The sequence below is a fragment of the Theropithecus gelada genome, chromosome 11 (genome assembly GCF_003255815.1).
Source record: "Theropithecus gelada isolate Dixy chromosome 11, Tgel_1.0, whole genome shotgun sequence".
Taxonomy (NCBI): domain Eukaryota; kingdom Metazoa; phylum Chordata; class Mammalia; order Primates; family Cercopithecidae; genus Theropithecus; species Theropithecus gelada.
Genome location: NC_037679.1, coordinates 10,533,583 through 10,559,695, shown reverse-complemented (window position 1 = coordinate 10,559,695; position 26,113 = coordinate 10,533,583). Strand labels below are relative to the sequence as shown.

The 26,113-nt window shown below is 47.6% G+C and overlaps 1 protein-coding gene across 1 annotated transcript; it reads left to right on the top strand.

Moving 5' to 3' along the window:
- Positions 1–5,299: 5,299 nt before the first annotated feature.
- CELA1 (chymotrypsin like elastase family member 1) lies at positions 5,300–23,888 on the top strand. The gene is made up of 8 exons (XM_025401572.1): positions 5,300–5,339; positions 6,043–6,125; positions 8,076–8,176; positions 9,237–9,362; positions 9,918–10,054; positions 11,619–11,764; positions 22,642–22,791; positions 23,871–23,888. Exons 1-8 carry the CDS (start codon positions 5,300–5,302, stop codon positions 23,886–23,888), a joined length of 801 nt encoding a protein of 266 aa, XP_025257357.1.
- The last annotated feature ends 2,225 nt before the right edge of the window (positions 23,889–26,113 follow it).

Below are 26,113 nucleotides of genomic sequence, written 5' to 3'. Positions count from 1 at the left end.
TGATTTGGGCTATGAAGAACCACACACATCTGAAAAGTTCTGTTACAGCCACTGTCTCATGTCCCTAAACATTCTCTGGACCTAAATCTAGCCTGTGTATTGTGTCAAGCACGTGGAGACGTGAGATATGAAACGAGGTCCTGTCCCCGTGGAACTCACACGCTAAATGTAAGCAAATCATGGCAAGCCTGGAGATGCTCCAAGAGGTGCTGGAGGAGTTGGAGCAATTCCCTCCACTTAGGGAATCAGGTAAGGCCTCACAAAGATGGCAATGTTTGACCTAAGACCTCGGAAGATGAGTCCTCAGATGGGAAGGGCTCAATAAGCAGAGATGTCACAGGCAGCAGCCTGGCAGGAGCAAAGCCACAGAGGACACGTGGCCCCAGTGGGTCTGACAAACCCAGAGGACATTGGGGTGAGGGAGTGATGGGTATAGAAGCTGGAAGATCAGAGTTACAATGTGAATTTCAGGGGCCCTAGGCACTTTCGCCTTCACGGGGCTCTTGCTCCATTCGAAAAAAAATTGTTATGACTATGTTGGTATAAAGATGAATGTAATCCAGGTTGATTGTATTTTCTTTATTTACTCTGGTTTTAAAAGAAGCTAAAACATTTCTATGGGCCCTGGGCACTGCACCTACTGTGCCTACTGGGTAACTCAGCCCTGCAGAAGAGTGGGTTGGGGCCCAATTGAGAGAGGCTTTGGTAGGTCTGGTAAGCCACAGGGAGTCATGGAGCCTAACCCTAGCCTTATTCTTGGTTGCATTAAACATCCAAACGTGGATCCCAGTATCCCTCATACTGTCTATGGTATCACCCAACAGCTCCCCAGGCCAGTCATATGATGTAGCCCAACCAAGGTGCCCAGCTGTGTCAAGAAGGCTCCACCTGCCCCCAAATAGCATAGCACTTCCCAGGCGCAGTCAGCCAAGAGTTACTCCCAGGGAGTGGGAGATGCAGCAGGAGGGAGACACAGGCTGTGCCCAGAGAGTAGGTCTGGGTTCAGGGATGAGGGGAGGACTAGGGAAGGGAGGTGGTGGAGAAGAGGGAGAAGTGTTGGGAAGGCTCAAGAAACTAGTTTCAGCCAGGCACCAATGGCTCACAACTGTAATCCCAGCACTTTGAGAAGCTGAGGCGGGCAGATCACTTGAGGTCAAGGAGTTCAAGACCAGCCTGGCCACCATGGCGAAACCCAGCCTCCACTAAAAATACAAAAGTTAGCCAAACGTGGTGGCATGCACCTGTAATCCCAGCTACTTGGGAGGCTGAGGCACAAGAATCACTTGAGCCAGGGAGGCAGAGGTTGCAGTGAGCCGAGATTGCATTCTAGCCTGGGTGACCAAGTGAGACTCTGTCTCAAACAAACAAGAAACTAGCTTCTTCATGGCATTTTCCTTAGTCAAGCCTGGCCTGGCCATAACAACACCCGTATTCTTCCTTAAAACCCACCCCTCTGACCATTCTCAGCTAACCTAAGGCCCCTACCTGTTAAAACCCTGCTGCTAGCCCTGTGTTACTATCTCCTGGCTCTAGGAGTCTCTCACTCTAGCATTAAAGAGCTAGGCCTCTCTGGGGATCTGCTTCCCACATGAGGAGTATTGGGGCCATTGCCACAAATAGCTAGATGTCCCAGAATTTATTCTTATTTTTAATTACCAAAGTAATACTATGCCAGCCTAGCCAACATAGCAAAACCCCATCTTTACTAAAAATACAAAAATTAGCTGGGCGTGGTGGTGGGCACCTATAATTCCAACTACTCACGAGGTTGAGGCAGGAGAATCGCTTGAACCAGGGAGGTGGAGGTTGCAGTGAGCTGAGATTGCGCCATTGCACTTCAGCCTGCGCAACAGAGAGAGACTCTGTATTAAAAAAAAAAAAAAAAAAGTAATACTGTGGAGTAAAGTCAAGTGATCTAGAAAAGTCAGGTGTAAAAAGGTGAAATTTGCTACTTGGGAGGCTCAGGTGGGAGGATCGCTGGAGCCCAGAAGGTCAGGGCTGCAGTAAGTTGTGATTGTGCCATTGCACACCAGCCTGGGCGACAGAGACTCTGTCTCAAAAAAATGGTAAAGCTGCATAGTATTCCATAGCAGGGTTAAACCTTTTTTTCAGTCTTTATTCAGTCTTCCTCTACTGATAAATACTTAGTTTTTTTCCAATTTTGCAACAAGCTTTGTGACAAACTATACTATAACCCACAACCTTGAACATTTATTTTTGTGCCTGTTTCGTTTTGAGACTGGGTCTTGTTCTGTCACCCAGGCTGGAGTGCAGTGACACAATCATGGCTCACTGCAGCCTCGATCTCCCATGCTCAAGGGATCCTCCCGCCTCAGCCTCCCAAGTAATGGGACTACAGGCATGTGCCACCATGTTTTTTTCATGTTTTGTAGAGACAAGTTCTCATTATGTTGCCCAGACTGGTATCAAACTTCTGGCCTCAAGCAGTCCTCCCGCCTTGGCTTTCCAAAGTGCTAAGATTACAAACATGAGCCACCATGCCTGACCAGAGTTTATCTCAAAAGAATTCATTCCTAGAATCGGTATGCAACGTCAGAAGAAATGCAATGCGTCAAAATTTAAGTCATTGTCTGGCCAGGCGGATGGCTCATGCCTGTAATCCCAGTACTTTGGGAGGCTGAGGTGGGTGAATCACTCGAGCTCAGGAGTTAGAGACTAGCCTGGGCAACATGGTGAAACCTCGTCTCTACAAAAAATACAAATATTAGCCGGGCATGGTGGCTGGCACCTGTAGTCCCAGCTACTCGAGGGGCTGAGATGGGAGGATCGCTTGAGCCCAGAAGGCAGAGGTTGCAGTGAGTTGAGATTATGCCACTGTACTCTAGCATGGGCAACAGAATGAGACCCTGTCTTAAAAAAAAGAAAAAATTTAAGCCATTGTCTAGGCCTAACCCTAAGAGTAATAATTTTTTTTTTCTTTTTCTTTTTTTTTGAGATGGAGTCTTGTTCTGTCACCCAGGCTGGAGTGCAGTGGCACAATCTTGGCTCACTCCAACCTCCACCTTCAGGGTTCAAGCAATTCTCCCTGCCTCAGCTTCTTCCCAAGGAGCTGGGATTACAGCTCCCAAGTACAGGGATTACACCACCACGCCCGGCTAATTTTTGTATTTTTAGTAGAGACGGGATTTCGCCATGTTGGCCAGGCTGGTCTGGAACTCCTGACCTCAGGTGATCCGGTCCTGCTGTGATGTCAAGAGGTAACCTTCAGGAGGCCCTCAAGCCTCCTCTTGGACTCCTCATCCTGGGTCTAGAAGCCAGAGGAAGCAGGGAAGTGGGGGGAGAATGACAAAAGAGGCCTTGGGTTCCCTAGCACAGCTCACCCCTCTTCCCTGAGGTTCACTTTGTGCCAGACGCTGAAGGGCAGGCTGGAGAGCAAGCTCTTCAGGTTATCTGAGCAACAAAGTGCAACCACCCTGAACAGCTCAAGACCCTGAAAAGGTGACTGTGCAGATTCCTTCAACCCAGGCCTCTCCCACCCCTGCAGCCATGAAACTTGGATTCTGGAGTGTTCAGGCAACAAAAGCCCTGGGTGGGCAGGTGATGGTCCTGCTTCTGTCTAGCTTTCTGGCTTCTCCCTGCCTAATTCCAAACCCTGTGCATTGCTACCATGACTGCTGCACCCAGCTACCAGTCCTCTGCTCTGGAGCCTGCAGTGGCTCTGATCATTTTGTGGCCAACCCAAGGGTCCTCTGCCCACCTCAAGGCACATTGCAACTCCTTTCTCTCTCTTTTTATTTATTTATTTATTTTTATTTTATTTTTTTTTTGAGACAGAGTCTTGCTCTGTCTCCAGGCTGGAGTGCAGCAACCTCCGCCTCCCGGGTTCAAGTGATTCTCCTGCCTCAGCCTTCTGAGCAGCTGGGAGTACAGAAGTGCGCTACCATGCCCAGCTAATTTTTGTATTTTTATTTGTTTTTTTCTGATTTTTTTTTTTTTTTTTTTTTTGAGACGGTGTCTCGCTCTGTCGCCCATGCTGGAGTGCAGTGGCATGATCTCAGCTCACCGCAAGCTCTGCCTCCCAGGCTCACGCCATCCTCCTGCCTCCGTCTCTCGAGTAGCTGGGACTACAGGTGCCCACCACCATACCCCGCTAATTGTTTGTAATTTTTTAGTGCAGGCGGGGTTTCACCGTGTTAGCCAGGGTAGTCTCGATCTCCTGACCTCGTGATCCACCCACCTCGGCCTCCCAAAGTGCTGGGACTACAGGCGCCCACCACCACACCCGGCTAATTTTTTGCAATTTTTTAGTACAGGCAGGGTTTCACCGTGTTAGCCAGGGTGGTCTCGATCTCCTGACCTCATGATCCGCCCACCTTGGCCTCCCAAAGTGCTGGGATTACAGGCGTGAGCCACTGCGCCCGGCCAATTTTTGTATTTTTAGTAGAGATGGGGTTTCACCATGTTGGCCAAGATGGTCTCGATCTCTTGACCTTGTGATCTGCCTGTCTCAGCCTCCCAAAGTGCTGGGATTACAGGTGTGAGCCACTGCGCCCGGCTGCAACTCCTTTTTCTTTCTTTTACAAACTGTGACAAAGCCTTTCATCTCTTGCAGGAACCTCGGCTCCTCCCCTCGTTCTCCCTCTGCTCTTCACCCTCCATCTACCCTCATAGCCCTCAGACTGTCTTCACATCCTGAGGATCCCTTCCTCTACCCTGCCCCACATTCTCCTCTGGGAGCCCCTTCTTGGCTCTCCATCTGAAAGGGCCCAAGCCTGTTTCTCAGTACTTTCCTCCCCCAGAATTCTCTCCACTGCATCTACTTGGCTTTTGTGTCTGCATTTACACCTATGCCTGCATCCTGGGGGCATGTGCCATCTCCCTCTTTGGGCAGAGAGAGTTGCTGTGTCTTCCTCGCCCTTTCTAACCACTGCCCCCTCCTCCACTATCCCCCGGCCTCCAGCTGCTAGTGCACGGGGCAAGTCTCTGCAATCACGGTGCCACTGAGGACAATGAGGGAGTGATGGATGATGAGGGGTGCTCCCTTAGGGAAAAACGAGCCCTGGTTCTCCATCTTATTTCTGAAAAAGAGTTTGTTGGCTGCTTTTCAATTAAAAGCAGATGATTATTTCAGCTCTGGCCTTGTTCTGTCTTTGAATAACAGATACATTAGTTTACTTGAAATACTTTCATTTGTATTTCCATGTCACCTGTGATTTTCCCTGCCTTGCACCCTCAGCCCTGCCAGTTGGCAAGAAGACGGTCAGCAAAGCTGCTGCTAAGAGGAGTATAAAGAGGGCTTGGTCCAAGCAAGAGGGCAGTGGTCTAGTCCATCGGCAATATGCTGCGCTTCCTGGTGTTCACAACCCTGGTCCTTTATGGTAAGTGGATCATGTGGCCTGAGGTCTACAGGGAGGGGGACTTGGGCAGGAGGGTCAGCAAATCTTCCCTAAGTCCAGGCCAGCACCCTGTCCCAGGACAGGTGGGACGCTCTGCCTGCAGAGTGTCCTTTACTCTCCTGGAGGCCAAGATAGAAAAGATCAGGGCCACTGGCTATTCAGGCCCCTCTGGGTGGCAGGTCCCTGGGCCACAAAGCAGAGAGAAGCCCCTTCTGGTAGTGGGGTGGGTCCCTGGGCTTCCCCACCACCCCCATTGACAGGAGGACTTTCTCAGCAGGTACCTGGCTGGGGTGTGCACTGCAGGCCCTGCACCCTGGAGAATCCTGCCAAAGCATTAGGGGGCTGGGGGGGGTCAAAGAATGGGGGGGTCTCTTCAGGCCAAAGGGTGATCTTGAGCAAGGAGGAGACCACAAGGAGCCTCTGGGGCCTAGTCTGGTGGTTTAAGAGAGGTCCTTCATACCATGCCAGAGTTCTGGGAACACCCGGGGGAAACAGAAGGCACCCAGGCACCCCTGCTTTCAAAAGGGACTCAGAGAACTCACAGCTGGGCCCCTCATTTATTAGAGAGGAGCTGTGAATTTGCAGACAAGGCCAACATTCCTCAAAACACAACCGCCACCCCCCACCCCTACCCCTGGCTGACCCCACGCTTAGTCATCACTCACTTTTCTTCTGCCCCACAAAGGACACAGCACCCAGGACTTTCCGGAAACCAACGCCCGCGTAGTGGGAGGGACTGAGGCCAGGAGGAATTCATGGCCCTCTCAGGTGGGTGTTCCTTCCCAGCCCCAGACTTCCACCCAAATAAGAGCGCAGCGCATGACATAAGGTGTGTGTGTTTGTGCATGTCCCTATCAACAAGCAGCTCTCCAACTGTCTAGGTTCTAGATTTTAAAGATGGATGGGATCAGGCTTAGGTGGTTTTCTAAATGCAAAAGGGCTTGGAGGAGGGTATTTATACACGAACCACACTCCCTCTTCAAGGCACACACCCAAACACAAGATACATTTGTATTCCCAGCGACAGCACTTGTGCCACGCAAGAAAGACTGGGTGCCAGACACACACCTTGGACTCCACATACCTTGAAACTCACATGCACACCACTCCACACTGCCACACTGTGTGTGTCACAATGCTTGCACGCGTGCACACACACACACGTACAGCATGCGACTTAGTTGGCTATTTAGAGTTTCCACTTTCCTAACAGGGCAGCTGGGCCCTGATTTAAGCAATCTAAACATGTAAACCTGGCAAATTAAGTGGCGAAGATCCACACTTAGAGAGGATATCACAGCAACCAGAGTTTCAGCTTATAAAAGTCTGAGCCCCAGTTTTCAGGAGTAGAGCTATTACATAATATGGGGTGCTAGAGGAAGAGATATGAACTGATAAAAATGAACATCCCATTGGTATTTCTTTCTTTTGTTTTTCTTTGAGATGGAGTTTTGCTCTCATTGCCCAGGCTAGAGTGCAATGGCATGATCTCAGTTCACTGCAACCTCTGCCTTCTGGGTTCAAGCAATTCTCCTGCATCAGCCTCCTGAGTAGCTGGGATTACAGGCGCCTGTCACCATGCCCAGCTAATTTTTGTATTTTTAGTAGAGACGGGGTTTCACCATGTTGGCCAGCTGGTCTCAAACTCCTGACCTCACGTGATCCACCCGCCTCAGCCTCCCAAAGTGCTGGGATTACAGGCGTGAGCCACCGCGCCTGGCCTCCCATTGGTATTTCTAAGTAGTCCCTGAAGTGGGGATTCAGGAGATGTCTTGAAAACACTGAAGGTAGAGCTCTGGAGACCTAAGCCTGTGGGGCTTAGGTGATGGAGCAAATCTTTGGCTATAGTTCCTTTTTTTTTTTTTTTGGTGGGGGGAGCAGGGGGGCAGATGGGGTCTCGCTCTGTCACCCGGCTGGAGTGCAGTGGTGCGATATTGGCTCACTGCAACCTCCACCTCCTGGGTTCAAGCGACTCTCCTGCCTCAGCCTCCCAAGTAGCTGGGACTACAGGCGCGTGCCACCATGCCCGACGAATTTTTGCATTTTTAGTAGAGATGGGGTTTCACCATGTTGGCCAGGATGGCCTCGATCTCCTGTCCTCGTGATCCACCCACCTTGGCCTCCCAAAGTGCTGGGATTACAGGCGTAAGCCATGGTGCCCGGCCTATAGTTCCTCTTTAAGGGAGAACAGAGGTAGAAGGAGTTCCAAAAAAGGAGTTGCAATGGGTTCTAGGTCCATTGCAACAACCTAGAGAGATAATGCCAAATACACTGTGTGCCTTTACTCCTCATTCATGTACACAGCAAACATCACCAAATGATGGAGCATCCCTTCCTGCTGACCCCAGAAGCATCTACACACCCCTTATCAATGCCACACTCCAGGTGGCCACTACCAACCAATTAGTAGTAATTGGCAGGTCAGATGAAACCTATTTGCCATCCCTAGCCCAGAAAGAGAATGTTTTGAAGGACAGCAGGAGTTTAAGGAGGTGACATGTAGTTTAAGGCAAAGTCTTTTATATTTAATTATTTTTGATGTAGAGGTGAGATCTCACTATGTTGCCCAGGCTGGTCTCCAGCTCCTAGGCTCAACTGATCCTCCCGCCAAAGCCTTCCAAAGTGCTGGGATTACTGGCATAAGCCACTGCGTCCGACCTGGGGCAAAACCTTTTGAGAAACACCAACCTATCCCTTCTTTCTTTCCTCCCCATCTAGATTTCCCTCCAGTACCTGTCTGGAGGTTCCTGGTATCACACCTGCGGAGGGACCCTCATCAGACAGAACTGGGTGATGACAGCTGCTCACTGTGTGGATTCGTAAGAAAAACAAAGACGAGCTTTCCTGGGCCCCTGGAAGGGGAAGGGGCTGACCCTTCTGAAGGATAACATAACTCTGCCCTCTCCGGACAGCACTTCAGGGCCTGGGCAGTGGCCCCTTTCCTGTTCAGGGCCTGCAGGGAGGTAGTACGGTGAAAGTACAAATTTTGGAGCCAGGGAAGCTCAAATTCAAATCTTGCTCCACTAAATTCTAGCTATGTAGCCTTGGGCAACTATGCTCCCATTCTCCTATCTCTAAAATGGGCTAAGAACATTTACTCTGTAGAAATGTTGTGAGGATTGAGTAAATATGTAAGTGCTTAGTCAACGTCTGACTGGTGACTATTTTTTCCTATTTGTCTTGGGCAATGGTTTTCATACTTCAGCATGTGTCAGAATCACCTGGAAGGCACACATTGCTGGGCCCCACCCAGCAGAGTTTCTGATTTGGTAGGTCCAGGGTGAGGCCTGATAATTTGCATTTCTAACAAGTTTCCAGGTGATGTTCATGCTACTGGCCCAGGAACCACACTTTAAAAATGACCAGCCTAGAAGTCTATGCTTCCTTCAAAATATTGGTGCCTGAGAGCCACTATTTCATTTATGTGCACTACACCTCTCCCAGGTTACAAGATATTCAGCCTATGATGTTAAACTCAGAAAATGAAAGTGATGGTAGTTTTTTTTCACTTCCACAAGTTAGTCAATTAGGGAATGAAAGAGCTTGTTACTTTCTCATTTTGGAGAGTCTTATATCCCTCCTCTACCTGGACCAGGTGAGATGGGTTCCTGTCCTAAGATAAGAAACAAAACCTGGGCACAGTGGCTCACACCTGTAGTCCCAGCTACTAGGGAAGCTGCGGTGGGAGGATCACTTGAGCCTGGGAGATTGAAGCCAGCCTGGGCAACACAGCAAAACCCCATCTCTTAAAAAAAAAAAAAAGAAATTTTCTTTAATAATAATAATAATAAAAGGATGGTTTTCCAACTTTTCTCTAAGTGGGAGAAAGAGAAGGTTTGAGTCCCCTGGATGACTCAAGACTTCCTTCTCTCACGCCAGCCCGAAGACTTTCCGCGTGGTGGTTGGAGACCATAACCTGAGCCAGAACGATGGCACCGAGCAGTACGTGAGTGTACAGAAGATTGTGGTGCATCCAAACTGGAACAGCAATAACGTGGCTGCCGGGTAGGAGCAAGTCCAAGCTGGCCCTGGGCTGGGCAATGAGGCCTGACTAGCCAACAACTGGCTGCCTTCACCTGTTCTTTCAGAGAGCTAGAGGGACTGCATGGCCTGAAGCCTGGACAATGACTCCTGGCCTGGCCTTTAGTTAAGGAGCCCAGCTGAGCCTGAGAGAGGGCACCATGTCCTAGAGGGAGCAATGAGCTGGCTCATTCATCCAGGAGGACTTTGAGAATTTACGTTCTGGGCCAGGCACGATGGCTCATGCCTATAATCCCAACACTTTGGGATTCCCCCATTCTCAACTTCCCCGCCTTGCAAAGGTCAGCGCTAGGCTGCAATACCAATGTCCCACCAGCAGATGCTGCTGTTAAACATAGAATGTTTACCTGTTAAACTGTAATTGCTCTAGTTTGAGGCTTAGCAAGTGAGCCCCGTACTTCTTCAAAATCGTCACTTTCCAATTGCACAAGGATACAAATGCTGAAAGAGGGCCAGTATATATGCTGACCTCAGGGAAGAGCTGATCCCATGAGTGAGCAGTCTCCTTTTCTCCTGCAGCTATGACATCGCCCTGCTGCGCCTGGCCCAGAGCGTTACCCTCAACAGCTATGTCCAGCTGGGTGTTCTGCCCCAGGAGGGAGCCATCCTGGCTAACAACAGTCCCTGCTACATCACAGGCTGGGGCAGGACCAAGAGTAAGTTGCCTACATTGGCACAATCCACCACGGGGATCTTGATTACGTAGCTGAGCTTCTAAGGCACCTTTTTCTGTGGTCCTAGGTGCTTATGGCCAGAGACCAGGAGCTAAAGGAACCATAGATACAATAACTGATGCATTATATCAAGCTAAGAATGGGCTGTGAAATACTTCACAGATTCATGGACTCTTAGAACAAAAAAAGACTTTACCACAGATAATTTTTTTTGTTACCAGCCCCTCATTTTAAAAATTAATTTATGGCCAGGCGCGGTGGCTCACGCCTGTAATCCCAGCACTTTGGGAGGCTGAGGCGGGCAGATCACGAGGTCAGGAGATCGAGACCATCCTGGCTAACACGGTGAAACGCTGTCTCTACTAAAAATGCAAAAAATTAGCTGGGCGTGGTGGCGGGCGCCTGTAGTCCCAGCTACTTGGGAGGCTGAGGCAGGAGAATGGCGTGAACCCGGGAGGTGGAGCTTGCAGTGAGCCGAGATCGCACCACTGCACTCCAGCCTGGGCAACTAAGCGAGACTCCGTCTCAAAAAAAAAAAATTAATTAATTAATTAATTTAGGGACAGGGTTTCGCTCTGTCACCCAGGCTGCAACCTCTACTTCCTAGGCTCAAGTGATCCTCCCACCTCAGCTGCAACCTCTACTTCCTAGGCTCAAGTGATCCTCCCACCTCAGCCTCCTGAGTAGCTGAGACTATAGGCATGTACCACCACACTTAGCTAATTTTTAAATTTTCTTGTAGAGATGGGATCTCACTATATTGCCTAGGCTGGCCTCAAACTCCTGAGCTTAAGAAATCCTCCCACCTCAGCCTCCCAAAGTGCTGGGATTACAGGCATGTGCCACTGCATCCAGCCAGCCCTTCATTTTATACATGAGGAAACCAAGGTCCAAAGAAATTAAGGATCCTTAGCTGAGCGTGAGTCTGTAGTCCCAGGTACTCAGGAGGCTGAGGAAGGAGGATCACTTAAGCCTGACCAACATGGAGAAACCCCAACTCTACTAAAATTTCACAATTAGCCAGGCATGGTGGTAGATGCCTGTAATCCCAGCTACTCGGCAGGCTGAGGCAGGAGAATTGCCTGAATCTGGGAGGCAGAGGTTGTGTGAGCCAAGATTGCTCCATTGCACTCCAGCCTGGGCAACAAGAGTCAAACTCCATCTCAAAAAAGAAATGGAAACAAGCATGCACAATCCCAGTTCTGCTCCATGGAGCTTGCAGGAGGAAACGGAACAGACAGATAAATCATCCACAAATAAGGCCATTCCATGGTGCAACTAAGTTATCCACGAGTGGAAAGAGCAGGAGTAGGGTTGGTGACTTGGAGCCTAGGTAGAGTAAGCAAGGCTGCCTCCCTGAGGGAAGGGTCCTGTGCAGCCATATAAAGAGAGAAGACAGAAGGATCCACCACACGCAACAGGCAGAGAGAAGGAGTTTGCCCTGAGTTCAGCTTTCACGAGAGTTTGGGAAGGTGTGGCAAGGGTGGAAGGTTTTTCCACTGGACAACATTTGGAGCTGACCGCCATTGCTATGTGTCCTGTTCAGCCAATGGGCAGCTGGCCCAGACCCTGCAGCAGGCTTATCTGCCCTCTGTGGACTACGCCATCTGCTCCAGCTCCTCCTACTGGGGCTCCACTGTGAAGAACACCATGGTGTGTGCTGGTGGAGATGGAGTTCACTCCGGATGCCAGGTGAACACTTGCAGGGGGTGTCAGAAGTCCCACCCCAGATCCCACCACTCTCTGCCTATCCCTCTACCCCTCTTCCTCACCTCCGTATTCCACACTTACTCTTAGTCCGACACAGACTCAATTTTCTACTCTGGCATCTAAGTGAGAATGATTCTGTGCTGGTAACTCTATACACACAGAAACTCAAAGTTGAAAGGAACCTTAAAATTGTATCTCGCTCAATGCCCTCACTTCAAAGTTTGTACGTGGCCCAACATTTGTATGTTGTTGTTGGTATATGTGTGTGTTCTTAGAATTTGTTACTTAGATTTTTTTTTTTTTGAGATGGAGTTTCACTCTTGTTGCCCAGGCTGGAGTGCAATGGGACGATCTCAGCTCACAGCAACCTCCGCCTCCCGGGTTCAAGCAATTCTCCTGCCTCAGCCTCCCAAGTAGCTGGGATTACAGGCGTGTGCCACCACACCCAGCTAATTTTTTCTATTTTCAGTAGAGACAGGGTTTCTCCATGTTGGTTAGGCTGATCTCGAACTCCTGACTCAAGTGATCCGCCCGCCTTGGCCTCCCAAAGTGCTGGGATTACAGGCGTGAGCCACCACGCCCAGCTGAATTTGTTACCTAGATTTTTTTTTTTTTTTTTTTTTTTTTTTTGAGACGGAGTCTTCACTTTGTCGCCCAGGCTGGAGTGCAGTGGCACCATCTCGGCTCACTGCAAGCTCCGCCTCCCGGGTTCGCGCCATTCTCCTGCCTCAGCCTCCCGAGTTACCTAGATTTTTTAACGGAAGTGATGGAGCAAGCCTGGAGAGGTGGTTGTGATGGTGTATAAGCAGTACCCTGCCTCCCCTCACCCATCAGTCCAACTTCTCTTGCAGTTCCTCCACCACCGTCCCTTTACCCCAGTGATATTTCTGGTGGTATGTACAGGTGAGTTTGATAGGGGAAAGTGCACAAAATAATTTTATAATAGCTTATATATAACAAATATAACCTTCCTCTATTTTGACAAGATCAATCAGCCACAAACCATCTTACAGATTTCTCTTTTTAAGTTTTATCATTATTATTATTTTAAGATAGAGATGGGGTCTTGCTTTGTGGCCCAGGCTGGTCTCAGACTCCAGGGCTCAAGTGATCCTCTCACCTCGGCCTCCCAAAGTGCTGGGAATACAGGCATGAGCCACCATGCCCCACCCTAGATTTCTTAGTGCAGTTTAACAACTGTTCATTATGTATCTACTATAGGCCAGGCATTGTGCTAACTGCTGAGGATACAAAGATGGATCAAACAGTGTCAAGTAAAGGAACTAGAGGCACAGACACACAATAGAACATTGTAATACAGTGTGGTTAAGTGTTAATAATCAGGATGTGCATGGGTGATAGGGAACCCCAAGGGTAGGTACTTACCTCTACCTACTGGGGCTAGAAAAGACCTGCATTCCCCAAGAAAGTAGAATCTGTAGCTGGTCCTGAGGGGTAAACAGGAATAGGCCAGGCAAAAAGGAGAAAAGACATTCAGAGGGAGGGAACAGCATGAATAAAGGCAGGGGGCCAAGAAACAACCTAGAGTACATAGAGAATTATGGGGCATTCCCTAAGGCTACAGTAGAGCAGAGGCTGGAGGTCCACAAGCCAAATCTAGCTCATTGCTTTCTTTGTATGGCCCATGAGCTTAGAACGGTTATTACATTTCTATTTTTATATATATATATGTGTGTGTGTGTGTGTGTGTGTGTGTATATATATGTTTTTTTTTTTTTCCTGAGATGGAGTCTCACTCTGTCACCCAGGCTGGAGTACAGTGGCGCAATCTCAGCTCACTGAAACCTCTGCCTCCCGGGTTCAAGCAATTCTCCTGCCTCAGCCTCCTGAGTAGCTGGGATTACAGGCACGCACCACCACGTCCAGCTAATTTTTGTATTTTTAGTAGAGACAGGATTTCACCATGTTGGCCAGGCTGGTCTCAAACTGGCTGGTCTCGGACTCCTGACCTCGTGATCCACCTGCCTCTGCCCCCAAAGTGCTGGGATTACAGGTGTGAGCTACCGCGCCTGGCTCTCTCTCTCTCTCTTTCTCTCTCTCTGTGTATATATATATTTTTGTTTGTTTGTTTGTTTGTTTTGAGACAGGATCTCACTCTGTTGCCCAGGCTGGAGTGCAGTTGTACCATCATGGTTCACTGCAACCTCTGCCTCCTGGGCTCAGGTGATTTTCCCACCTCAGCCTCCCTAGTAGCTGGGACTACAGGCACACACCACCACACCCAGCTAATTTTTTGTATTTTTTGTAGAGACAGGGTTTCATCATGTTGCCCAGACTGGGATTATTAATTTATTAATGGTAAGGAAAAAAAATCAGAATAATAATATGTCATGACACATGAAAAATATATAAAATTTCAGTGCCCATAAATAACATTTCATTGGAACACAGTCACAGTTGCTCATTTACAACTGTTTATGATTGCTTTTTTTTTGTTTTTTTGAAGAGACAAGGTCTTGCTCCATCACTCAGGCTGGAGTACAGTGGTGCCATCTTGGCTCACTGCAGCCTCAACTTCCTGGGCTCTAATGATCTTCCCACCTCAGCCTCCCAAGCAGCTAGGATCACATGCACATGCCATCACACCCAGCTAATTTTGTTTTGTTTTTGGTAGTGACAAGGTCTCACTATGATGCCCAGGCTGGTCTTGAACTCCTGGCCTCAAGCAATCCTCCTGCCTTGGCCTCCTAGAATACGGGGATTACAGGCATGAGGCACCATGCCCAGCCTATGGCTGCTTTTGTACTACAACACAAAGTAGTTGTAACCAAGACTGTATGGCCTGCAAAGCCTGAAATATGTACTATTTGGCCCTTAACAGAAGAGGTTTGCTGACCCCTGGGCTAGAATAGAAGCTACCACCATACTAGGAAATGTCAAGAGGCAAGACTAGAGAGGCAAGCAAGAGCCGTACAACTCAGGGCTTCAAATGCCAGGCTTGGGGACATGAATCTTATCTCTTGGGCATTGGGAAGCCATCGAAGACTTCTGAACAGGAGACTAGTACAACCAGATTCACCTTTTAGAAGTGTTCTTTAGGCGTGTTTTTGAAGAAGGCAAGAAAGGCAGGGAGATTGCCTAGAGGGCTATTGCAATGATCTAGGCAAGAAGTTTGAGGGCCTGAATTAAGGCAGCGGTGACAGGAACCGGAGGAGGGAAGGAGTAGGATCTCGAACAACAGTCAAGCATCTGGTTTAAGTGATTTGGGGGAGGGCATTGTTGCCCTGAGACAAGATTTACAGAGTTTGAGAGAGAAGATGATGAATCTGGTTCCGGACAAGCTTTGTCTGAGAGCTATACCTGAGATTCAGGTATAGCAACTGGTAAGAAATTTGTTGTCTTTTTTTATTTATTTGTTTGTTTGTTTTTGAGTCTCCCTCTCTCACCCTCAGGCTGGAGTGCAGTAGCACTATCTCAGCTCATTGCCACCTCTGTCTCATGGGCTCAAGTGAGTCTACTACCTCAGGCTCCTGAGTAGCTGGGATTACAGGCATGTGCCACCACGCCTGGCTCATTTTTGTATTTTTAGCAGAGATGGGATTTCCCTATGTTGGCCAGGCTAAGTCTTGAACTCCTGACCTCAGCCTCCCAAAGTGCTGGGATTACAGGCATGAGCCACCACGCCTGGCCAAGAAATTAGATAGAAAGAGTGGGGCCTCGGGGAAGAGCTGGTCTAGAGATACCCACTGAGAACAAATCAGATCCCATCCCAGGGAAAAACTATTGAATGAGAAAAGAGCAGTGGGTTGGGAATGAACTGTCAGCACATAAATACTTGAGTGTTTCAGGGATAGGTGGAGGACAAAGAAACCACTAGGATCTAACAAAGGAGAAGTAGATGTAAGATAAAAATCTGGTAATAAGGGTATTATGAAATCTCAGGAAGTACTTACAGATATCACATAATATACAATTCACCCAGAAGCCACAGTAGATAAGAGCTGAAAGTGGCCACTCTGGCAATTGTAACCTTGGCAAGAGCAGTTTCAGTGGAGTGGTGAGGGCAGAAGCTTGTCTGAAGGGTAAGGAATAAAGAGGCAATAAGAAATATAACTGGCCGGGTGTAGTGGCTCATGCCTATAATCCCAAGATTTTGGCAGACTGAGGTAGGAGGATCACTTCAGCCCAGGAGTTAGAGACCAGCCTGGGAAACATAGGGAGACTTCACCTCTATAAAATTTTTAAAATTAGGCCAGGTGCGGTGGCTCATGCCTGTAATCCCAGCACTTTGAGAGGCCGAGATGGGCGAATCATGAAGTCAGGAGATCGAGACCATCCTGGCTAACACGGTGAAACCCCGTCTCTACTGAAAATACAAAAAATTAGCCGGGCATGGTGGCAGACGCCTGTAGTCCCAGCTGCTGGGGAGGCTGAGGCAGGAGAATGTCATGAACCCTGGAGGTGGAGCTTGCAGTGAGCAGAGATTGTGCCACTGCACTCCAGCCTGGGCGACAGAGCAAGACTCTGTCTCAAAAAAAAAAAAAATTAGCTGGATGTGGTGGAGTGCACCTGTAGCCCCAGCTACTTGGAAGGCTGAGGTGGAAAGATCACTTGAGCCGAGGAGTTCGAGGCTGCAGTGAGCTATGATTGCACCACTGCACTCCAGTCTGAGCAACAGAGTGAGACCCTGTCTCAAAAGAGGACAAAAAAAAGGAAGAACAAAAATGTCTGGTAGCTTTAAGGACAGCAAGTCATGGAGGGAATGGATCTTCTAAAAGAAAAAAATTGGCCGGGCGCAGTGGCTCACACCTGTAATCCCAGTGCTTTGGGAGGCCGTGGCAGGCAGATCACGAGGTCAGGAGTTCGAGACCAGCCTGGCCAGCATGGTGAAACCCTGTCTCTACTAAAAACACAAAAAATTAGCCAGGCATGGTGGCACGTGCCTGTAATCCCAGCTACTCAGGAGGCTGAGGCAGGAGAATTGCTTGAACCTAGGAGGCAGAGCTTGCAGTGAGCCAAGATCGCGCCACTGCATTCCAGCCTGGGCGACAGAGTGAGACTCCGTCTCAAAAAAAAAAAAAAAGAGAAAAGAAAACTGAGTGCATAAATAGGCAGAAAGGAAAGAATCCTGTAGAGTCAGAGAGAGGTAATAATAATAATGGATGGCACAAGATCCCACAGGAGAAGAAAGATATGGAACTAAGAGCACAGATGGAGCTGGCTCTGAACAGGAAGAGGGATACCAGATGTGCACACAGACATGGAAAAGTTTGCAGGATTTGGTAGCCGAACATTGGCAGGTGTTCTACATTATTGCTTGTAGTTACTCATGAACTAGGAGGAGTCAATTTGACTGCTGAAAATGAAGGGGACAGGGTTGTATGGGTCTGGAATAGTTAATGTGAATGGGAGGATTGTCTTCCAAGATGTTGCTGATTGGTTGTTTGGAGACCAGACTATGACCACATGGGTATATGATTCACTCTGTTTTACTCAAAGACAGTTTCCTGTATGATTGGGGTAAAAGGACAGGATTACAGATCAACTGCAAGGTCCAAACTAGATGGAGGAGAGACAGAAGCTGGCACGAAGCTGGCAGGAGGCTGGCAGGAGGCTGACAGGCTGGCTGAAACTATAAAATGAAAGGGTTAGGCCAGGCACGGTGGCTGATGCCTGTAATCCCAGTGCTTTGGGAGGCCGAGGTGGGCAGATCACGAGGTCAGGAGATCGAGACCATCCTGGCTAACATGGTAAAAACCCTGTCTCTGCTAAAAATACAAAAAATTAGCCAGGCGTGGTGGCGGGTGCCTGTAGTCCCAGCTACTAGAGAGGCTGAGGAAGGAGAATGGTGTGAACCCGGGAGGCGGAGCTTACAGTCATCCGAGATCGCGCCACTGCACTCCAGCCTGGGTGACAAAGCAAGACTCCGTCTCAAAAAAAAAAAAAAAAAAGATTAAAAAGTTTTTTGGGTGTATGAGTGCAAAGAACCATGGAAATAAACTAGCCAATTCATCCTAGTTTGCCCTAGACTTTCCTGGTATTAACATTTAAAAGTCCTGTATCCCAGGGACTCTACCTGGGAATAAGGGGGAAAATAGAGAGACTAATGCATAATGCAACCTCTTCTAGGCCCTCATCAGCCAGCTTCACCTATAACCTCCTAAGGTTTAACCTTTCTGAGTGAATACACATGGCTGTGCTCTCCCATAAGCCCTGAGCTCTAAAAAACGAGTATTTTTCTTCTGGCTGCCACTCCAAATTGACAATTCTCGGAGGCAATTGTGTCCCCAGGTCCCTCCCCACTGGAGTTTCTCAAATACTGTGTCTTCTGGGCTTTCAGAGTTCTGGGTCTCCAACCCTTCTCCTCAGAGTGGATTCACTTAGAATCTCCCATTTCAATCAGCCTATCCCCACTGAGTTCTCTTCCAACTGTTCCTTCTGCTCTAAAATCCTCAGCCCCACCCTCCAGCTCTCCAGAGGCTTGGTCTCTTTTCAGATCAATTAGTACAAGACAATAGTATTATATGCAATTCATTTATCTATCATTCCTCTAGCCCCTGAAATACTCTCAAATCCCTAATAGAATTTAGGTGGAAGAGACTGTTTTGTTTTGAGTACAATAATCTAAAGAAAACATCCTTTCCTAAATAGCAGTTAGGGTGGAGTACAGGTAGTTCCACTTTAAAATAATTACCCCTGGCTGGGCACGGTGGCTCATACCTATAATCCCAGCACTTTGGGAGGCTGAGGTGGGAGGATCACTTAAACTCAGGAGTTAGAGATTAGCCTCAGCAACATAGGGAGACCCTGCCTCTGCAAAAATTTAAAAAATTAGCCAGGCAAGGTGGCGCACACTGTGGTCCCAGCTACTTGGGATACTGAAGTGGGAGGATTGTTTGAGCCGAGATTGAGACTGCGGTGAGCTATGATCATACCACTGCTCTCCAGCCTGGGCAGAGGCTCTGTCTTTTAAAAAAAAAAAAAAAAAAAAAAAAGTCAGGCTCAGTGGCTCATGTCTGTAATCCCAGCACTTTAGGAGGCCACAGTGGGTGGATCACCTGAGGTCAGGAGTTCAAGACCAGTCTGACCAACATGGGGAAACCCCATCTCTACTAAAAATACAAAATTAGCCGGGTGTGGTGGCTTATGCCTGTAATCCCAGCTACTTGGGAGGCTGAGGCAGGAGAATTGCTTGAACCTGGCAGGTGGAGGTTGTGGTGAGCTGAGATTGTGCTATTACACTCCAGCCTGGGCAACAAGAGTGAAACTCCATCTCAAAAAAAAAAAAAAAAAATTAACGGGGCATGGGGTCGCACATCTGTAGTCCCAGCTACTCTGGAGGGTGAGGCAGGAGAATCACTTGAACTCGGGAGGTGGTGGTTGCAGTGAGCCGAAATGGCACTACTGCACTCCAGCCTGGGTGACAGAGCGAGACTCCCGTCTCAAAACAAAACAAACACACACACAGAATTATCTCAATTTGAAATTTTGGTCTCTTTCCCTAGTTTTTTTTTTTTTTAAGTTTTACTTTTGTTTGTTTTTGAGACAGAGTCTTGTTCTGTCGCCCAGGCTGGAGTACAGTGGGGTGTACTCCACTGCAACCTCCTCCTCCTGGGTTCTTGTGCCTCAGCCTCCTCAGAAGCTGGGATGATAGGCATGTGCCACCATACCTGGCTAATTCTTTTTGTATTTTTAGTAGAGTTGGGGTTTCGCTATGTTGGCCAGGCTGGTCTCAAACTCCTGGCCTCACGTGATCCGCCCACCTCGGCCTCCAAAATGCTGGGATTACAGGTGTAAGCCACCACACCTGGCCCCAAGTTTTACTTTTTATTGTAGCTTAAGTTGACAAATAAGATTATGGAGCTCAATAACAGAAAAGAATAGCTACTCTAGTTCTCCCACCCCACAGGAGGCCACTTTCAACTCTTCAGCTGATTCTTTTGGTGTCTACATCTATATCTTTAAAATTATATACTTACACTGCTATTTTTCAGTTGAGACATTATGGCAGATGTGATTCTCTTTATTTTTTATATACATATACCTGCCCTCCAAGCATGACATTTTCTGATCACCACCTCAACCTCTCAAAATATTTTGGTTAGATCAACATTTGGTATTTACTATGATTATACCAAATACTATTTGCAACAAAATCATGTGATATATTCTAGGTTTACTTTTCTTTTTTTTTTTTTTTTTTTTGAGACGGAGTCTCACTGTGTCTCCCAGGCTGGAGTGCAGTGGCGCGATCTCGGCTCACTGCAAGCTCCGCCCTCCGGGTTCACGCCATTCTCCCGCCTCAGCCTCCCAAGTAGCTGGGACTACAGGCGTCCGCTACCGCGCCCAGCTAGTTTTTTGTATTTTTAGTAGAGACGGGGTTTCACCATGTTAGCCAGGATAGTCTCGATCTCCTGACCTTGTGATCCACCCGCCTCGGCCTCCCAAAGTGCTGGGATTACAGGCTTGAGCCACCGCGCCCGGCCAGGTTTACTTTTCATTTGCTGCATAACTTTTTTTTTTTTTTTTTTGAGACAGGATCTTACTCTGTCTCCCAGGCTGGAGTGTAGTAGTAGCACAATCACAGCTCACTGCAGCCTTGAATTTCTGGGCTCAAGAAATCCTCCCACCTCAGTCTCCTGAGTAGCCAGGAAGACAGGCACATGCCACCACACTCAGCTGATTTAAAAAAAATTTTTTATAGAGATGGGGGTCTCACTTTGTAGCCCAGGCTTGTCTCAAACTCCTGGCTTTAGCTTAAGCAGTCCTCCTGCCTCAGTCTCCCAAAGTGCTGGGATTACAGTCCTAAACCACCATGGTCAGTCCTCGCTGCACAACTTTTCAATTTTCCCTGTTAATAATTATTTTTATTTGCTTAATATAGTCAATTTTTCATTAATTCAACCCCACACACGCTCCACTAATTTGTTAAGTGACCTGTATCATCTTCTCTTGACCTAGTGGTCTATGTGGATCTATTTGCATTCATTGTGAGGGACACTTAATGGGTGGGTTTTCCTGGAAACTCCAGACCTTTGATCCAGAAAATGTTGTTTATTTGTTGATTTCCTCCCACTCTATTTTCTTTTCTCTTTCTAGAATTTCTGTTATTCACATGTTTACCTCCTAAGCTGGTCCTCTTATTTTCTCTATATCTTGTTTATTCTACTTATATTCCAACTCTTCTAGTCTATCATTTCTAAATCTATCAAAGTTATAATTTCCAAAGGCTCTTTTTGCTGTCTGAATGTTCTGTTTGGTAGTATGCCATTCTTATATCATGGATGCATATTAGTCGTGTCTTTTTGTTTTGTTTTGTTTTGTTTTTTGTGAGATGGAGGCTTGCTCTGTCGCCCAGGCTGGAGTGCAGTGATATAGTCTCAGCTCATTGCAATCTCCAGCTCCTGGGTTCAAGTGATTCTCCTGCCTCAGCCTCCTGAGTAGCTGGGATTACAGACATGTGCCACCATGCCTGGCCAATTTTTGTATTTTTAGTAGAGATGGGGTTTCACTATGTTGGCCAGGCTGGTCTTGAACTCCTGACCTCAGGTGATCTGCCTGCCTCAGCCTCCCAAAGTGCTGGGATTACAGGTGTAAGCCATCGTGCCTGGCCTATTAGTCATGGTTTTATTGCTTGTTTTCTTCTCCCTACATAGTCTTGGTTGCCTTCATTTTTTATTTAGCTCCTTGTTTCTTTGTTTCAATCTTTATTTTTATATTAGAGGCATTCTTTAGATGTTTAGGGATCCTTAACCATCTGCTTTTTTCAGAGTGGGGGTGGTATTTTTATCCAGAATGGGTGGGCTGATTGGTAGCTCTGAGCCTTAGATAGGGTTCATCAATAGTGGATTCTCTGTCAGGCAATCTGGCTGGGCCACTTTAGTGGAGGACCTCCAATGTCAGTATCTTTAGGTCTTTCCTCTTGGGCTGTTCAGTTTTGTTTTGTTTTGTTTTGTTTTTTGAGACAAGAGTCTCACTCTGTCGCCCAGCCTGGAGTGCAGTGGTGTGATCTTGGCTCACTACAAGCTCCACCTCCCAGGTTCATGCCATTCTTCTGTCTCAGCTTCCTGAGTAGCTGGGACTACAGGCGCCCACCATCACGCCTGGCTAATTTTTTTTATTTTTTATTTTTAGTAGAGACAGGGTTTCACCGTGTTATTCAGGATGGTCTCAATCTCCTGACCTCGTGATCCACCTGCCTCAGCCTCCCAAAGTGCTGGGATTACAGGCATGAGCCACCGCGCCCGGCGGGCTGTTCAGTTTTTCCAGAGAAGTATCTTCCCGTTTTATATATGGCATTATGGATCTGGCATTCTGGAAGCTGAGTAAGAGGGAGGCAAGAACATAGTCCATAAACCCAGGTTCCCAATTGAGCACGTAACCCAATATATCACTTTCCTCTTCATTCCAGTTTAGTTTAGCATGTGTTGACTACCAAGTCTAAATACTTGATCTAATTATACCCATTGGTGTAAATGCTGGGGATAAAGAAATTATTAGAATGCCCTATTTTTGCCACCCTAAGTTCAATTTAAGCCAATAAAAGCAATTGAACTTTAGATGTTTAAAGTTCTATGCTAGCATTGTGGAGAGGAAAGATCTTGGTAAGAGTTTTTGTCTCAGGAAGCTCATAGACATGTGTGGGAGGCAGAAACAAATTATGAAACCAAAATACAAGGCAGAACATGAAAGAAGTGCAGCAAAAGAGAAGAAGTATTGTGGTTGTTTAGAAAGGAAGAAGAGATTCATTTTGATTGTGGGGACATGAAGGAAGTGGAGATTTGCATTGGAGCTTTAAAACTGTACAGAATTTCACAACCAGAGACACGGGGCGGGGGGGAGTGCAAGCAAAAGCCCAAAGATCTGGAGTGTTAGGACTCTGTTTCTCCTCCCTGCAGGGTGATTCTGGGGGTCCCCTCCATTGCTTGGTGAATGGCAAGTATTCTGTCCACGGAGTGACCAGCTTTGTGTCCAAGCAGGGTTGTAACGTCTCCAGGAAGCCTACAGTCTTCACCCGGGTCTCTGCTTACATTTCCTGGATAAATAAAGTGAGTCCTCTCAAATGATGGGTTGAAATGGGGTCACCTGGAGACCCACACACTGGCTGGGTTGGGGAACAAAAGTTGGATGGACTGGGCAAGCCGTCACCTTCCTTACTACATTCATGTGTTTACTCCCTTCCCTTCCTTCCATAGCATACTTTCCCTCAATAATGCTGCCATCCTGAATTCCCTCCCCTCCACATACGCACAGAGCAGACTTCACTGTATTATTTATTGCTTAGGGTAAGACAGCGGCAACATCAAATCTGAACCAGGCACATATCAGTGCCTTCGTAAGTTGAAGCCCAGGGAAAAACAGGTTCTGAAAGGCCTGCGTACTCCTAGGCAAGGGAAGGAGGCACCGACTTCCTCTCCCACAAGGTCTTTCTAAGGACATTAGGATAATTTGCTCTAACTTTTTTTTGAGACGGAGTCTCACTCTGTCACCCAGGCTGGAGTGCAGTGGCTTGATCTCAGCTCACTGCAGTCTCTGCCTCCTGGGTTCAAGTGATTCTCTTGCCTCAGCCTCCCAAGTAGTTGGGATTATAGGCATGTACCACCACACCCAGCTAAATTTTTTCTGTATTTTTAGTAGAGATCGGGTTTCACCATGTAGGTCAGGCTGATCTTGAACTCCTGACCTCAGGTGATCCACCTGCCACCCAAAGTGCTGGGATTACAGGCATGAGCCACAGCGCCAAGCCTACTCTAATTTTTGAAAGGTTTTACCACCTTAAATAATGCTTGAGAGTTAGGTGAGGCTCTGCCTACACTGACCTGGTAGAAAGGCCACACAACACATTTCACTGTGCCCTCCACCCTTCAAACACATTCTGGAGCCTTGTGTATTAATCTTGGCTCACGGCCATTTTAAGGTCTGTCTTTGCCACTGTGTTCTGGGTATGTACCTATAACACTGAGCTGTCCTATCACAGTTGAGGCTGACTTCCTGCCGCCCTGTCCTCCACACCCTGTCAACTTCCCATAAACCCAGTACAAAACCATACTTAACTTGGAGCCCTGAGGAAATAAGAAAGGAGGTAGGCAGAAGTTACTGACTGTGGACATAACTGTCTTTCCTTCAGACCATTGCCTCCAACTGAACATTTTCCTGAGTCCAATGACCTTCCCAAAATGGTTCTTAGATCTGCAACAGAACTTGCGATCATCAAGTAAAAAACATTCTAAAAGACTATTGAGCCATTGATAGAAAAGCAAATAAAACTGGATATACATTATCATACTGTGTCTATTTGTAATTAAGCCCTCCAGAGCAGGGGTCCCTATGCCTGATGATCAGTCACTGTCTCCCATCACCTCCAGATAGGACCGTCTAGTTGTAGGAAAACAAGCTCAGGGCTCCCACTGAGTCTACATTATAGTGAGTTGTAAATTAGTTCACTATATATTACAATGTACACAATAAATACAATGCCCTTGAATCATCTCGAAACCATCCCCCACCCTGGTTCGTGGAAAATTGTCTTCCATGAAACTGGTCCCTGGTGCCAAAAAAGTTGGGGACCACTGATTTAGAAGAAATGCAGTTATAGGATCCAAGTTGGATTTCACCACATCTGTGGGCAGGGTCTTCCCTTTGCTGCTACCTCTACCAGTCCACAACACAAACCCAGTGAGAGTAGTTTTATGTTATACATTTTGGGTTACTTTAGGATCTACCTATCCACTAATCTGTCCATCTGCCCTATTCCTGTGGATATTTACTATATTTGAAGGCACAGAGTGCTTTAAAAAGTTCCCGAGTGGGCTGGATGAGGTGGCTCACGCCTGTAATCCCAGCACTTTGGGAGGCTGAGGTGGGTGGATCACCTGAGGTCAGGAGTTTGTGACCAGCCTGGCCAACATAGTGAAACCCCGTCTCTACTAAAAAAAATACAAAAATTAGCTGGGTGTGGTGGTGGGCGTCTCTACTAAAAAAAGATACAAAAATTAGCTGGGTGTGGTGGTGGGCGCCTCCACCCGGGAGGTGGAGGTTGCACTGAGCCAAGATTGCACCATTGCACTCCAGTCTGGGCAACAAGAGCGAAAGACCATCTCAAAAAAAAAAAGTTCCCGAGTGGGCCGGTTGCGGTGGCTCACGCCTGTAATCCCAGCACTTTGGGAGGCCAAGGTGGGTGGATCACGAGGTCAGGAGTTCGAGACCAGCCTGGCCAAGATGGTGAATCCCTGTCTCTACTAAAAACACAAAAATTAGCTGGGCGTAGTGGCAGGTACTCCACTGGGCGTAGTAATCCCAGCTACTCAAGAGGCTGAGGCAGGAAAACTTGAATCCAGGAGGCGGAGGTTGCAGTGAGCCGAGGTCGTGCCACTGCACTCTAGCCTGGGCAACAAAGCAAGACTCTGTCTCAAAATAAACAAACAAAAAAAGTTCCTGAGTGACTGAATGTGCCCTAACTTTCCCAGGTAGACCGTGGGTTCATCCTTCTTTTGTTTCCCCCTTTAGTGCCTAAAACGAGTGCCCACTCCAAGTTTCTGGGTGATGGCAACTACTAGGATACACCAGAGATAAAAGTGTAAGATTAGGAGGCAGGGCAGATACCAGCAGACTAAGAAAGTGACAAATTAGAAAGGAGACTGGAGAAAATTGCTTGGGCCTGGAAGGTGGAGGCTGCAGTGAGCCAAGATTGCGCCACTGCATTCCAGCCTGGGCAACAGAGTGAGATTCTGTCTCAAAAAAAAAAAAGGAGACTGGAGAGCTAAGAATAGAAAAAAGGACAGAAGAGAAAATACTAAACAAAAAAAGGAAAGGGTTGAGGGGAAGAGGCAGAACAGAAAGGAAGAGGCGACAACAACATAGGGCCTCAAGCTAAGTGTGAATCAGCACTTCAAGGCTGGGACTAAAATAGGCAACCGGATCCAGGGTTCTATAAACCACAGAGAACTGGGAAACTGATAATTCTGCTGTATCCTGGCCAGGGCTCAGTCTGTTAGAGTGGCCTATGAGAAAGCAAAGGGGGAACTGAAAGGGGAAGGCTAAAAAGGATGAGAAGCAGTTTTTCATGTCAATCACTGAAGACCAGACAAAAGGGACTAGGATATTAAACATTACAGAAGGAGAAACTGGCTGAGACAGACCCTGGAATTGGCAGGCTCAGCAGAGGCCTCTAGAACACTCCGTGTGCTATAAGAGGCTGAGTCTGTTGCCATCACAGTTCCATCACTGAGGAGCTGGGTGACTGTGGGCAAGTCATCAGCCCTTTCTATGACTCAATTTCCCTATCTAAGTAACTTCTAAAGGTTGTTTCTTCTCTAATACTACATAATTTGGAGACCATCAATTTCAGTTTGCAAGATATTGGCACTAAAC